The 14308-nt window shown below is 40.6% G+C and overlaps 1 protein-coding gene across 2 annotated transcripts in view; it reads left to right on the top strand.

Annotated features, from left to right (window-relative positions):
* The first annotated feature begins 2963 nt into the window (after positions 1–2963).
* ARHGAP18 (Rho GTPase activating protein 18) overlaps positions 2964–14308 on the top strand; it is a 192431-nt gene continuing 181086 nt past the window's right edge. Inside the window, exons 1-2 of one of the 2 annotated variants that reach the window (XM_078054751.1) lie at positions 2965–3429; positions 10844–10913. In XM_078054751.1, coding sequence (XP_077910877.1) covers positions 10900–10913 — 14 coding nt within the window. In that variant the 5' untranslated portion in view covers positions 2965–3429; positions 10844–10899. Of the gene's footprint in view, positions 3430–10843; positions 10914–14308 lie in introns of both variants that reach the window. The other variant, XM_036120854.2, reaches the window with a different exon arrangement.

Consider the following 14308-nt stretch of genomic DNA (forward strand, 5'->3'; position numbering starts at 1 on the left):
TCTGAAAATCCGCTTCAGAGAAAGTATGTTTTAATCTGGACCTTAAAGAAAGAGTTGGATTTTTGTAGGAGAAAATGCAGGACGAAGACAGGCTGTGCAATGGGATAGCGAATGACATGATTAGAGCAAGTAGCCCAGCATGGCTAAAATGTAAGATGCCTAGCAGAAAATAATGGGAAACAAACGTACAAATGCAAAGGGGCCAGGAGAACATTTTCAAATGCTATGCTAAGAAAAGTAGTTTTCTTTTTTTTTTTTAAAGATTTATTTATTTGACGGAGAGAGACACAGAGAGAGAGGGAACACAAGCAGGGGGAGTGGGAGAGGGGGAAGCAGGCTTCCCGCGGGGCAGGGAGCCCGATGCGGGGCTCGATCCCAGGACCCTGGGATCATGACCTGAGCTGAAGGCAGACGCTTAACGACTGAGCCACCCAGGCGCCCCGAAAAGTAGTTATTTCTTAATCATTTTAGCATTTTGAATAAGAAATTGAAAAAAAAAAAGCTATCTCAGGCAGGAGGCTTTGACTGTTTAAAAGTGCCTTTAAGCAGATTTTATTGCCTCACATTCCAAGAGGTGAGGTAAGGAAGGCATTTGGGTAGGTAGATCAATTTAATGATATTCACCAAGGACCTGGGTTTTCCATCTCTGCTTTTCGCTTTGTACAATGTTGGTTCTTTATAAGTATGATCTTTTCAAGGTAGAAAGATGGTTCCCAGTAGTATTAGGGGCTGCATGTTTACCTGTTTAAAAATGAGACATTAGCGGCTTTCCATAATTCTCGCTTATGAGAAAAGAAGAAACTTCCTGACATCTGTTGCAAACTTTCTTAGCCTCTTTATGAGTTACAATTGGGTCACATACCCGTCCCTTGTCCCTTATCCAATGAATAGTGAAGGTGTGGGAAACTAGACCAGTTAGACCAGTCAAGGTATTATTGGGCAAATGGACTATTTGATGAATGAATAAATAATCATAATTGGGGATCTACTAGGAGAAACTTGGGAGGACTCGCCAAGACACCCAACAAAGTTCACTGTAATGATAAAGGAATTCTAGGAAGAGAATTTAGGGGAAGTATGGGAAAAGAATTGGAGAAAAAGAGATTAAAACAGAGTGGCTAGTTGGAAAGCTTTTGAGAACAAGAGTCACTGCAAAATGACGAATAACAAAGAGAAAAAAATGTAGGAGGTTAATGAGGGAAATGTTATAAAAAGTCTTTGCTATGAAATAAAATGTGTGTGTCCATAGGACCCATGGTAAGGATAGACGTACCTCTACCTCTATTTCTATTTGGGATAGAGAAGCAGGAATTAAAGACCAAACTGCTCTACCCTAGTTATCTGTATTTATCAGGTCTGCACAAATAGGCCTACATCTTCCTTTCCCGCTATGAAATCTTTGACTTGATTGAAAAAATTATTTTCCTTCTGGAATCACTTCTAGGAAATGTCCCTAATTTAACTCCACCAATTTTGTAATTGATCAGTACAATTAGAAGGACTCCCTAGAGTGCCTCAACTAATCTGAAAACATGTGAAAACCAGTAATTCTGCAAATGTACAATTGTATAAATGCAAACAGCCAGCATTGTCTCAGTCCTTAAAGAATTCACAGCTGGTGGTCGGTGAGGCATGATTTAGCTAAGGACAATCCAGGAAGTGTGGTTATAAATGTATGCACTGGAGAGGCACTGGGGAGGGGAGCTAGGAAATGTTCTGGACTCCAGAAGCACTCGGGAGACACCGAGTCTTAACTGGAGAATAGAAGGCGGTCAGAGGATGGAGGAAGGGGGAGTAGAGAGAGAGAAATTTTCCTGCCTAAGGGATTAGATCAATGGGCCAAGGCAACACCTGGTAAGGATTTGAGAAACACCTCTCAGCTCACCCATGTGTTCTTATGGATTCTTACAGGCCCAGCATTCAGCCATGAACGCCTCTTGGATTCACCCTCCACAGACTTGGCAGGAATGACTGGCTTGAAGTTTTTCAAAATGAAATAATTCTGTTATCTGCAAACCATGGAGAGTCAATGTCCCTGGTTTCAACAGTAGCAGAAAGAACATGCTCTGGGTTTGGCTCAGCTTGCCAAAGAGTTCTCTTAGAGGGCTGGAAAGAGAAGGAAAGGGGACACACACACAAAACAACAACACGAAAATGAAAATCATATTGAAAAACTAATTTGCTTATGTGTTGGACACTTATATGACAGACTTCAACTGTATTCCTATTTTCAGGTACTTGGCCAGCCCAAAACACAAAGCTAAGAAGGTCAAGAGTTCATATCAAATTCAAGAACTTCAGCCTTCCTGTGCCATTTACAGATCAATCCACAATTCATTCTCTTGCAAGCGTCTATGGAGTACTTGTAAGCCCTGATAAAGGGTTTGGTTCACAGTCCTGAATAAGCAACATTCCCTGGTATCTGAAGCTTGCCATCTGAAAGATTTAAGCTTCAAAATGTGAGTTATTATGATATAAATTAACATTTAAATCTCAAAAATTGCACACTTTATAAAATATGTTTTTCTTAAGAAGGTCATTGTCTTTAGGCAGTTGTGTAGACATCAACTGATTCATGACGCACTGCTAACTCAGACTTTCAAAAATAGGCAATTTCATACCGAATCTTTGAGTGATAGTGATTTTCTAGGATAAAAATCCTTTCACTGCCTACACTACATACTTGACCCCAGAGACAACTTAATTGTGCAGAGAGAAAGACTAAACAGTAGTGATAGCTTCCAAACATCTCTATCAACCTATGAATAATATTTGCTAATTGCAATGCAATGTCTTTTGGGGGAGGGGGGCGGGAGAAGGTCATCTCCACGTTGAAGAAATCACCTCCGCACACTTCTCCGTTCTCCCTTTCTCAAATCAGGAAGAGAAGTCACCGTCTGAAAGGCCCTCGCCGCGCCGGGGACAGCCGAGCATGCTCAGTAGCCGGGCCGCTTCCTGGGCTCTCCGCGAGCTCCAGCTTGCCCTGGGTTCCGGGAAGCGCCCGCGCTGTGCCACAGCTGGTCCTCGTTCCTGGAAAGCTGCTCTCTGCCCGGTAACGTGCGGCTTTAGGATCGTCAGCTGCGGCCGCGCAGCCCCGGGCTCCCCGGGCCGCACTCCGCCTGCTCAGCGTGGGGCTCGTGCTCAGCACCCCCCGGGTGCACGCTGCAACCCGGTGCTTCTAGCAGCTGCTGGGTGAGGGAGCCGAAATGACAGGCTTGTGGTTAACCGTGAAGGGCGAGTGAGAGCCACTTGTCTTCTGAGCCTGAGAGAGAGGAGGTGTGTCGCGGGAGAAAGGACCCTGGGAAGATTCTTGCAGCCGCTCCAACCTTGGCTTCCTTCTTGACTTCTTGTCACTCTGGCATTCCCGGCTCTTGACTTGGAAAGGATGGTTACGGTAGTAACGAAGCTGGTGTACTGCTTTCACTTCAGGTAAGGAGGGCTCCTTTGCATGCTTTTCTCTTTTCAGTGCTTTTGCTAGCTCTGAAATCCACAGCTGGGAAAGGTTTTGTAACTACTAGCCTTGTTCTCACATTGCAAGTTTGCTTTTAACGGAGACTGAAAAACAGGACTTTTTGTGTGATTTAAAAATCCTTGCCGGATGAAGTTGAAGTAAGCATTAGTGTTCTTTATTACCTCTGTTATTCTTAACCCTGTCCCCGACCTGCTTGGTAAAATTTAGGTCTCTATTTACAAGATGAGGTTAAAAGTACTTAAAAAAAAATTCCTGGCATATTCTAAAGAAAGATACTTCATGCCCTATAGGCAAATGGATATCATAATTGGCAGCCTTTTCGAAATGATTGATTTCACTTACAGCCCAGAGAGAATAATATTAAAATTCAACATCAACCTTGCTCAGCATTGAACTTCAACTGACTAGAAAGGAAACGTTCATACTACAGGTATCTGGTTATTTGTAAAAAGAAATGTTTAGGGTTTAACTCCCGAGAGATCAATAGGAGTCCCCAAATTTAAAGAAAAAAAAATTAGCACCCCTCATATCCTTTGGGTCTTGAGCAGGATAGCTTCTCCACAGAGGCATCAGCTAAAAAGTAAACATGTAAATCAACTTCGTGGTTGCAAATTAATATTTCTGATAAAAGCTGGAGTCAACATCTTCAGATGGATCTTCACATAAAAGAAAAAAGAGGCTTTCAGAACATAAAGAGTATTCAAATAAGTGTAAACTCTGCACTACCAAAGAAATTGTCCAAAATGACATGTAAGAGTGGCTACAGTTTCCATCACTGTTAATTCATCTGGAGGTTTTGAGAGAAAGGATCACTTTACCAAGTAAACCCCAACCTACTCAGCAAGAGTGGGTCTACAAGTATTCCCTAACATTTAGCGATTGTAATCAAATGGGGCAGAAAAATGTTTTCTTTCTAATCAGCTGTTAGATTTATTTCCTCAATTTAAAGATAAACTTATTAATAACAACTCATTTAAAAACAGTATGTTATTTCTCTAAGACAGCAAGGACCCAAACTGAAAAAAATATAACTCTTGCAGTGATAGAGGAAGGAAAAAGATAAGGAAATACTTCATGGAAATACTTGACTGGAAAAAAGTTAGAATTTCTGGACAGATTATTGCTTTTAAGGCCTTTTTATTTATTTGGGGAGGCTTGATGTTTAGTCATTTATATTTAATTTTTATGTTCAAGTATGATTAACATACAGTGTTATATTAGTTTCAGGTGTACAATATAGTGATTCAACAATTCTACACAGGACTCAGTGCTCAATATAAGTGTCGTAATCTCCTTCACCTATTTCATCCATTCTCTTCCTCCCCTAAAGCCTTCGTTTTTTTAAATTTTATTTTACTATGTTATGTTAGTCACCATACAATACATCACCAGTTTTTAATGCAGTGATCCACGATTCATTGTTTTCATACAACCCCCAGTTAAAGCCTTTTTTTTTTTTTAACGTAACAGGTGTTTGTGATCCATTCTCTTTTGGGTCCATTTAACTATGAATAAGTGAACAACTTCTAGTAAGAAAGGGTGAGGGATCAAGGTTGCCCAGACCTAAAAATTCCTATTTCTAGTTTATTTTGTAGGGGCTGGAACCAACTACCTTGAGTTCAACAGGCTTTGTTCTACAGAAAGGATAAAGTTCTTTAAAGTCACGTTACTAGCCTAGGAACTGGGAGAAATCCATTCCTTCCTCCCTTTTCTGGTGTAACTATTCTGGCTCTATACATTCCTGACACCCTGAGTTCTGAACTCTCGGCTGACCTGTGGCAAGACAAAAGCTGCCAGGGACTCTGAGGTTAATAGTCTGGCCTCTGATTTTTACAGGCTCATACTACCTGAACACAAACCCAGGTGTCCCTCAGTGGAATTAACAGAAGAAGCACCTTTTTCAGAAGCTCCAAAAGACCCGGGGTTCTACTGAGAAAAACTATCATCTGAGGCCTGCCTCTGCTCGTTCTTGGTCTCTTTCTGTGGAATGGTTTCTGAGAGGTGCTTTTTTCCCTTACCTAATTAGTAGTGATCATTCCGGTTCTAGTTAGACATAAAGTTTGTTCTAATACTAAGAACTACTCTCAGCCATCACCTAGAAGGGAGTCCTAATGATCAGTTGGAAGAAGAAGGAAACAGGAAACAAAGTTATTCTACATTTGGATGTTAGGTAGGCCATTCGGTTCCTTCTCCTCTTCTCTCCCCTGTCATCCAACTATGACAAACAAATCATGACACATGATGAGGATTCCAGTGCAACTCTTTGTTTCCCTTTAGAAGAGTTGAGAATGGTGGTGGGGCTATCCCAGCCTTTGTTACTAACCTGTCGCAGTCTTACTACCCACTGTTCATGGTTCTTCCATATCCGATAGAAAACAGGTGGGATGTCACAAACACCCTCAGTCTGTGAAGGAAACACTTGAAATATAATGAATTTCATTTTTCCTCTTAACAATCAAATAGTACTAGAACTTTAGTCCTAATAGGTATAGTTTTCCAGTCTTTTCCTTTATTAAATGAGAACTTCTGTCTGCTTCTCTATTTCTGCCACTGTTTCGGAGATAGGCTCAAGTAGTTTTAGGATTCAAACCCAGTTCAGCTGCAATACGTTGATCCTCAAAACCTAGATCAGGATATCCCATATATTTTCAAGAGAGGAGGTACATGATCAGAAATGTTTCCATTTTAATAATTACATAGAACTTTCTCAGCTATCCCTCCCATCAGACTGTTTGTAGCAGTCTAAAAAGAGCTAATCAGCTATCTTTATGGCATGAAAGTTGTCAGTCACTGATTGCCTTTGATTTAATGAATGAGTTTTCCATTATTTAGGACAACTCTTGGGTTTTAGCAATTTAAGGAAAAGATAACTGTACCCATACAGAACTCGAAATTCTCAAGTATTAACTGGAGTCTAGGCAAGAAGCCAGACATCAAACTAGTTGATCTATTTATGTCCAAAATCCCAGGAATTCTGGACCTATTTCAAGGGCATACTTAGCTTTTAGCCCAACCAGCAACTTTCAGATTGTCACTGCTAAGAACTTAATTTGGGAATACAAAGACATCCTAAGGTTTGAAGATAAGCCTGGTTTTGTTTCTCTGTGACATCGTTTTTTGCTGAATAGCTCAACAATGGGAGGATAAGAGTACAAATCCAGTTTGAATCTGAATATCTGCATTTTTTGGAACATATGGGTATCTACGTTCCACTCCCTCCTTTATCTTGAAGTTTCTTGCATTATCGTGTTTGAATGTCTTGGTTATATCACATGTAAAAAAAAATGTAAGCCATTGCAGAGTTAACCTGGTGAATTTCTTAGTTCAGTTCCCAGGAGACCCCAGTAAAAGTATACGAAGGAACAATGATAACTCAATCCTCACTTTTTGCTTCTACTTCATTCAGTATATCACACAATCTGGCAATGTGATGTCATGGTGTGCTGAGAAAGAAAATGCGCAGTCTTGATAGCTTCCTCAAACACAACATAAAATAAACTTGAGGCAATGTGCAATAAAATCTTGCCAGCTGATAACCCCTACCCCTTACCAAAAGTTCATTGTGCATCTATATGACGAGCTCTGTGGTGATATTCAGGACAGATGTTTGAACAAGATGAATAAGGTTCCTGTTCTCAAAGGGCTTATAATATGGTGCAAGGGGATGGTGGTTCCTAAATAAAAAAATATCAGGCCCTTGTAAGTGCTGTGAAGAGCAGACCAAGAAATAGTATGGAATGTGTCTTCTGGTAGGGCACTCAGGGAAGCCCTCTCTGAAGAGACAATATTTGATTCGGGACCAGTGCGGAGGTAAAGTCTGAGGACCTGTTCCTGGTTGCTTGGTTTGTTCTAGAGACAGCTGTAAAGCAGTGTGGCTGGGCAGAGAAAGGCATTGGGGAGGGAGAGGGTTAGGGAAAGGTGTGGTGGTGGAGGGTGGGTAGGAATTAGGGACAGGTATGTGGGGGAGGGGTAAATTAGGAGCTAAGATCAGAGGGATAGGCCAGGGCCAGGTGGATGGGTCTTGTGGAGAATGAATTCTTTGAGTGCAATGAACCTACTGGAGGACTCTACATTTTAAAGGAGCGTTATGGCTGCTAAAGGGAGAAGGCACCGTAGGGCCAGAGAGAAAGCTGGAAGATGTGTTGCAGACAGGAGGTATCAGTAACTTGAACTAAGGAGGTGTGGAGGTGAAGCCGGCATGAATAGACTTTCTTTCCTCTGCACGTTACATTTTATTTCTGATTACAGAAGTAATGTAGTTTTGTTACAGAAAACCTAAAAAATACACAGAAATGTCCCCAAAGATATTAAATCATAATCCTACCACCCAAGCTTAATCCCTGTAATATTTTTGGTAGCTGTCCTATGGAAAACTTAGAAAATACAGGGACCTGTTCCCAAAAGAAATGAAATATTCCACAATCTTACCACTCAATTTTACATGTAATATTTTTGGTATCTATCGTGTGAATCCTTTTTGAAGCCAAGATATTATTTTTAGGAAACTAGTTTATTCTGGATATTCTGATAAAACATCTTTAGGTTTAAATAAACTAGAAAATGTCTGCCCTAAATCTGAATGAAACAATTGGTTTATGTGCCGTAGAGTCAGTCCCTTCTTTTTTCATTAAATATTTCACTGTACCCCAGATGCTCTATGATCTATGGTGAATGCTGTCTTAATAAACCATTCCCTCCCAGGGTGCCTGGGTGGCTCAGTTGGTTAAGCATCCAGTTCTTGATTTCGGCTCAAATGGTGATCTCAGGGTCATGAGATTGAGCCCAGCGTTGGGCTCCTTGCTCAGTGGAGAGTCTGTTGGAGAATATCTCTCTCTCTCTCTCCCTCCCTCCTTCCCTCCCCTCTCCCTCTCTCCCTACCCCCTCGTTCTACCCCTCCCGCGTGTTCACTTGCTCTCTCAAATAAATAATCTTAAAAAATAAACCATCCCTTCCCATGTCCCAAACCAATACCATGACATCCCTTGGGGTTAGGAAGGCCGAATTCGACCCTTTGACCTTAGATGTAAGTTGTGCTGTTCACTGTCCCTGCTTTTGAGAAGACGTGGGCACTAGAACTCTCTGGCTGTTTCTGGAATCTTTTCACTAATGGTAGCCCAGTGAGTTTGGTAGGCCTGGCCTGCCGTGGCCTGGGCCAAGAGTAATCTTGCAGCTGAGAGGACCAAACATTTATTTTTCTAGGTTTTTGTTGATAGGCCTTCACTTTCCAGAGGTACTTATTGGTAGGGGGGCAATCTGGCAGTAGTCTTCTATGCTTCCCTAAAAATGTGACCATTTCACGCCTTACGCTGGTTTCAACATGCATTACATTTTATAGGTGCATCATATATTGGTTACTGTTAAAAATAGTAGTAGTTTGGTTTGTGTTTTTAAGCTTTCAGAGTGGTTTCATATAAATTACACTATTAAACGTTTGAGACTACACTTTATCTTTCCCCAAGTATCTGAAGTTCAACATACCCACAACAGAATAGGGTCTATCTTTCTTGCTTCTCCTGTTCTGTTTCCTGACTCAGGTAAAAGTCTCCCAAATGAGAAAGGGGAGAAATCTTCCTTAGCTCTTCCTTCCCCATCTAACAGGAAAGAATATCTATGCAAATTCAGAAAAGCCTCTCAATTTTTTTTTCTCCCATCCATTCTACTGGTCACTGTTTTGGTAGTCAACTTCTTTCATTGGGTCCATTAAGCCTGCTCCTGCAATACTCCCCTATTTGGGCCTCTGCTTCAGCAAGAGTGATTTATTGGGGCTTTTTACCTTTAAGTGTCTGATCACGGTAGTTTCCAGATTATATGGTATGATGTCATATGTTTGGATAATCTCTGAACTTCTCAGGCATAAGATACATCTCAATTTGCCTTCATTTTTTTTTTTTTAATCTCCTTTTTCTCACCAGTTTACCCCTATGGTCCAGCTATGTTGATTTTTCTCTTTGTTTCCTGAATGTTTAATCTTGAGCTTCTTGCCTCAGCAGCTACTGTTCCCTCTACCTGGAATATGTTTCTCCTTGTTCTCCAAGTGGCATAATCCTGTTCATTCCCGCTGGTCCAGACCTAGTGCTATTTCTTAGCTGCTTCGGGGGGTTTCCAGTCATCCCTACTATATTCCCAGAGCAATTTGATCAATTTTAAAGTATTTTTTTTTTTTTTTAGGGGCCACTCAATAAATGACAATTGTTTCATTTCATGTTGTTATACAATATTTATTCTGTGCCTTCCATGTGCCTGATACTACATTAGTTCTTGAAGATACAAGGATGCATAAAATATGGACTTGCCCTCTATGAATGTACAGCCTAATGGCAAGACACCTACAAAGACAGAGGCCATGATGGGAGAGAAGGGGGATGTCGTTTGGGGTCATTATTACCGTTATTACACAGTTTGGCCTGTGTTTGGACCACGCTTCTTTCTCTAGCCCTGTGGGCTCATTACACAATTAGTTCACTTAACCCTGAAACCATGAGCTGAGATCCATGAATTAATGGGTCAGGTAGTGTGACTTAATGGAACCAAACTGTCATGACTGGAACAACAGTATAGTATCAGATGTCTCACTGGCATTATTTTTACATTCTAATATCCCTCTACTAATAGTCCTATCAGATCTCTTTTTCACTCTGTGCATTGGGAATATTGTTTTTTTAATGGACTTTTTTTTTTGGCACTTCTAAATTCAAAACAAAATTGAGAAGATCCTTAGGGACATTTCCCATGTACTCCCTACCCCCACACAGGCATAGCCTCTGCCATTATCAACATCCCTCACCATAGTAGGACATTTGTTACAATTGTTGAACCTACATTGACACATTGGCATCACCCAGAGTCCATAGTTTACTTTAGGGCTCACTCTTGGTTTCCTACATTCTATGGGTTTGGACAAATCTATGATGCATGCATCTCAAGGCGTAGTATCTTACACAGTAGGTTAACTGCCCTGAAAGTCCTCTATGCTCTGTTGATTCATCTACCCTCTCCCCTAATCCCTGGCAACACTGATCTTTTTACTGTCTCCATCGTTTTGCCTTTTCCACACTGTCCTGTAGTTAGAATCCCACAGTATGTAGTTTTTCCAGATTGGCTTCATTCATTTAGTAATATGCATTTGTTTTCCCATTGCCTTTTCATGACATAATAGCTCATTCTTTGGAGCACTGAATAATATTTCATTGTCTGGCTGTATCACATGGCATTGTTTCTAATTTTTATTTCTTCTTCTGTTGGATTTGTGTTTATGGGGGTAGGGCTTTGATGTTTGGTTCCAGGCACACAGAATGCACCTAATTAGTATTTCTGTGAGAATAAGTTAGAAATGAGACACACCACTTTTTCTTTCTCTCCTTTTCTTTATAGTCTGTTCTTCGCCTGGAAGCAGCTTCCAGATTGGATAAGTTTGTGCTCATGGGAGAATGTGCATTTTTGGGTAAGGGATGGTATGTTTCATTCCTCTCCACACCCCTCTCCCCCAACTAGTCTGCCATTATTTCTTAAACTCAGGGGTCAGCAAACTATAGCCCTTGGGCCAAATCTGGCCTGACAGCTGTTTTTGTAAATAAAGTTTTATTGGAACACAGCCACACCCATCATTTATGCATTGTGAATGGCAGAGTTGAGTGGCTGTGACGGAGACCATATGGCCTGCTGGGCTGAAAACCTTTACTATCTGGGTCTTTATAGCAAAAGTTTGCTGACCTCTGTCCTAACCCAGGGAAGGAGCTGGAGGCTGAGCTCAAGGTGGCCAGAGTGATTGCTTATAGAAATATGTCCAAGGTAGCAGCTGTTAGGTCCTTTTAGGGAGAAATAAATTTCTGAGATTTATTTTGATATGCGTGTTGAATAAAGAAACCATAAAAGAAAATCTGCTGATTTTCTGGTTGCTTTGTTTTAGTAATTATAAGACAAATGAATTTGGCCTAACTCATTTTTTAATTAAACAGATATTTTCAAACTTGAACATGAATTAGAATCACCTGGAGGGCTTGTTAAACTGCAATGTGCGCTCCTCCTCCAGCAAGGTTCTAATTCAGTAGGTCTGGGTGGTAATCCAGAAGGGGCCTTACAAAGGAGTCCCCAGTGTTGCCGATGCTGCTGGTCTGGAGGCCACAGTTTGAGAACCATTAGTTTAGAACACTGGGTTCTGAGACTTAGCTCTCTGTGTCTCAGAATCACCTAGTGAATTTAAAAGCATTTTATTTAAAACAAAACAAAACCAAACCTGCTTGGGTCTTGTCCTAGACTTACCAAGTCAGAATCCCCAGTGTTGGTCTGTATTTTAAAAAGAATGATTCTGAAGAAAACTTATTTAGTTGACATGCTTTTGAAACTATCTTATGGGCTTTGCTGAGTAAGGTGTGTATGTTTTGACTAATAAATTTGAAATAACAGTGAGATTCAGATTTCATTATATTCTCAGTTTTAAGAAAAACTCTAAACTGGAATCTGGTTTCGTCTACGTACATTATGTTTATCAGTGGACTTCAAAAAAAAAAAAAAAAAAACAGTCCAAAAACTACACTGTGTTCAATTTGACAAATAATTTTTTCTTTTCCTTAGCAAACGTGATATGTTTGTAAATTTTCTTTCACTGGGTAAGATTAATTTTAAATCTGTACTTGATGATTCCCTTTTCCTCTTTCCTTGAAAGTGAGGTTTAATTTTGAATAGGAGCATGAACAGTTCCTATTCCATCACCTATGGGTTCACGATAGCAGGTGAAATGTACAAGTGCCTGTTAGAAATGGCACGAGAGGTCTTCTTCCTGACTCTTCCTCCTCTGTGCGCAGGGAGAACACCTTCTTTAACATCTGGGTAGGTGTTTTTAAAACAATACAGAGCCCTGGGGCGTCTGGGTGGCTCAGTCGTTAAGCGTCTGCCTTCTGCTCAGGACATGATCCCAGGGTCCTGGGATCGAGCCCCGCATCATGCTCCCCTCTCCCACTCCCCCTGCTTGTATTCCCTCTCTCGCTGTGTCTCTCTCTGTCAAATAAATAAAATTAAAAAAAAAAAAAAAACAATACAGAGCCCTGCTGCTCTTATATGCGCTTTTGCTCAGAGAACTTGTTCCCCCTCGACCACAATTTCAGCATGCTATAAAGTTGTGTTCATTTTAATTTTGTTGATTGCTATTTGTAATGTTCTGAAGCTGAGTATTATGTCAGAATGCAAATAAGGCAAAGCAACCATGAAATAGTAAATGTAGAAGAACCAAGTCTTTGGCACTTCGGCAGCTAATATAGTAACCTCGACCATCATGAGCCATACAAAGAACTCTTAAGCGCTGTGTTTATGAAGGGACAAGCGTTTTGGTCATGCTTTTTGTCTGTACTTTGTTCTCCCCCCTCTTTGACCTTAAAAGGTTAGGAATAAATACCAAGATTTGGGTTTATAGATCCCCAAATCCATATGACAAAACAGTCATCAATGTCTTAAACTACATAATTCTATATTATGAAATCATGATGGTTACTCACATGAAATGTCAGAATATGAGTTTGACAAATGGCTTAATAAGAATAATGTTCTGAAGTATGGAAGAGCTCGCTTATTTAGTGCATTTGGATTAATTCAAGTTTCAAGCTGGCTGTCTTGAATGAAAATTTTCACACTTTTTTTCTTTCTTTCTTTCTTTCTTTTTTTTTTTTTACATTTCCTTAGAAGATTAGAAAGGGTATTAGGAAGGTATTGTGAGCTAAGTAGAAATGAAGACTGGTTATTTTTTTCCTTTTCATGAACTCATGGATATCACTTGCTTATGCCTCTGTCAGCTCTACAAAGAGGGACTTTTATTCCTAAGTATTAATTTTTATAGCTTCTAGAAAGCAGTAGCACCCAGGAAAACCCCCAAGGTAATGGAGAATAGTAATTCATTATTCTGTGGTTATTTTAAGCTCCCTCATTGGAAGTGTTAGGACTACTTATTCAACTAGAAGAATTGATTGAAATGGAGACTCTTTCGTAATGATAAGTGTCTTTTGGTTACCTCATCACTTTTTGCCTGTTTGAATGTCATTTCTCAGGTGGGAATGTTCTAGATTCCTCCCTTATATACAGGCAAGGCCAGTGTCAAAGGCATAGCTGAGAGCTCTTGTTTTCAGAGCAAAATGAAGTACTTCCTGTTGTTTTCTGCATTGCCGTTTGTTCTGAATGTCCTTTAGGTCCGTGGGTTCCCAATATGAATATGCAGATGGGACTTATGCTTGGTTTAATGCTCTGCTGTCACAGTCCTAAAATGCTTAATACTCTTTTTTAAAAAGATTTTATTCATTTATTTGACAGAGCAAAATAGGGGGAGAGGCGACAGAGGGAGGAGTGGGCTCCCCGCTGAGCAGGGAGCCCGATGTGGGGCTTGGTCCCAGGACCCTGAGATCACAACCCGAGCCGAAGGCAGACACTCAACCGACTGAGCCACCCAGGTGCCCCTGCTTAATACTTTTTGAACAAGGGGCCCTGCATTTTTATTTTGTCCTGGACCCCATAGTAGTGTAGTTAGCCCTGCCCACAGGAACTGTATCTTATTCATCTTTATTTCCCTGCACATTTTTAGCATGGTGCCTGATGCACAAATGAGTGAGTGAATGAGAGCTCCCCTTGTTCTGAGAGCAAAATGACTTAGTTATTGTTGCTTTTTGAATTGCTTATAGGAGTGCGGTTTTGGTCATTCAGTGGGTTCCTAAAATGAATATTCTTCAGATACAGTGAGGTGGATGCTTGAGCGGTTGGGTAGAAGTGATGGTAGTGAATAAACTTTGAGAGAGTACAGATTCTCTGGCTCCACTTCAATTTTCCTGAATCAAACTTTTCTGCGAAGAGAGATCAGGA

The sequence above is a fragment of the Halichoerus grypus genome, chromosome 9, assembly GCF_964656455.1.
Source record: "Halichoerus grypus chromosome 9, mHalGry1.hap1.1, whole genome shotgun sequence".
Taxonomy (NCBI): domain Eukaryota; kingdom Metazoa; phylum Chordata; class Mammalia; order Carnivora; family Phocidae; genus Halichoerus; species Halichoerus grypus.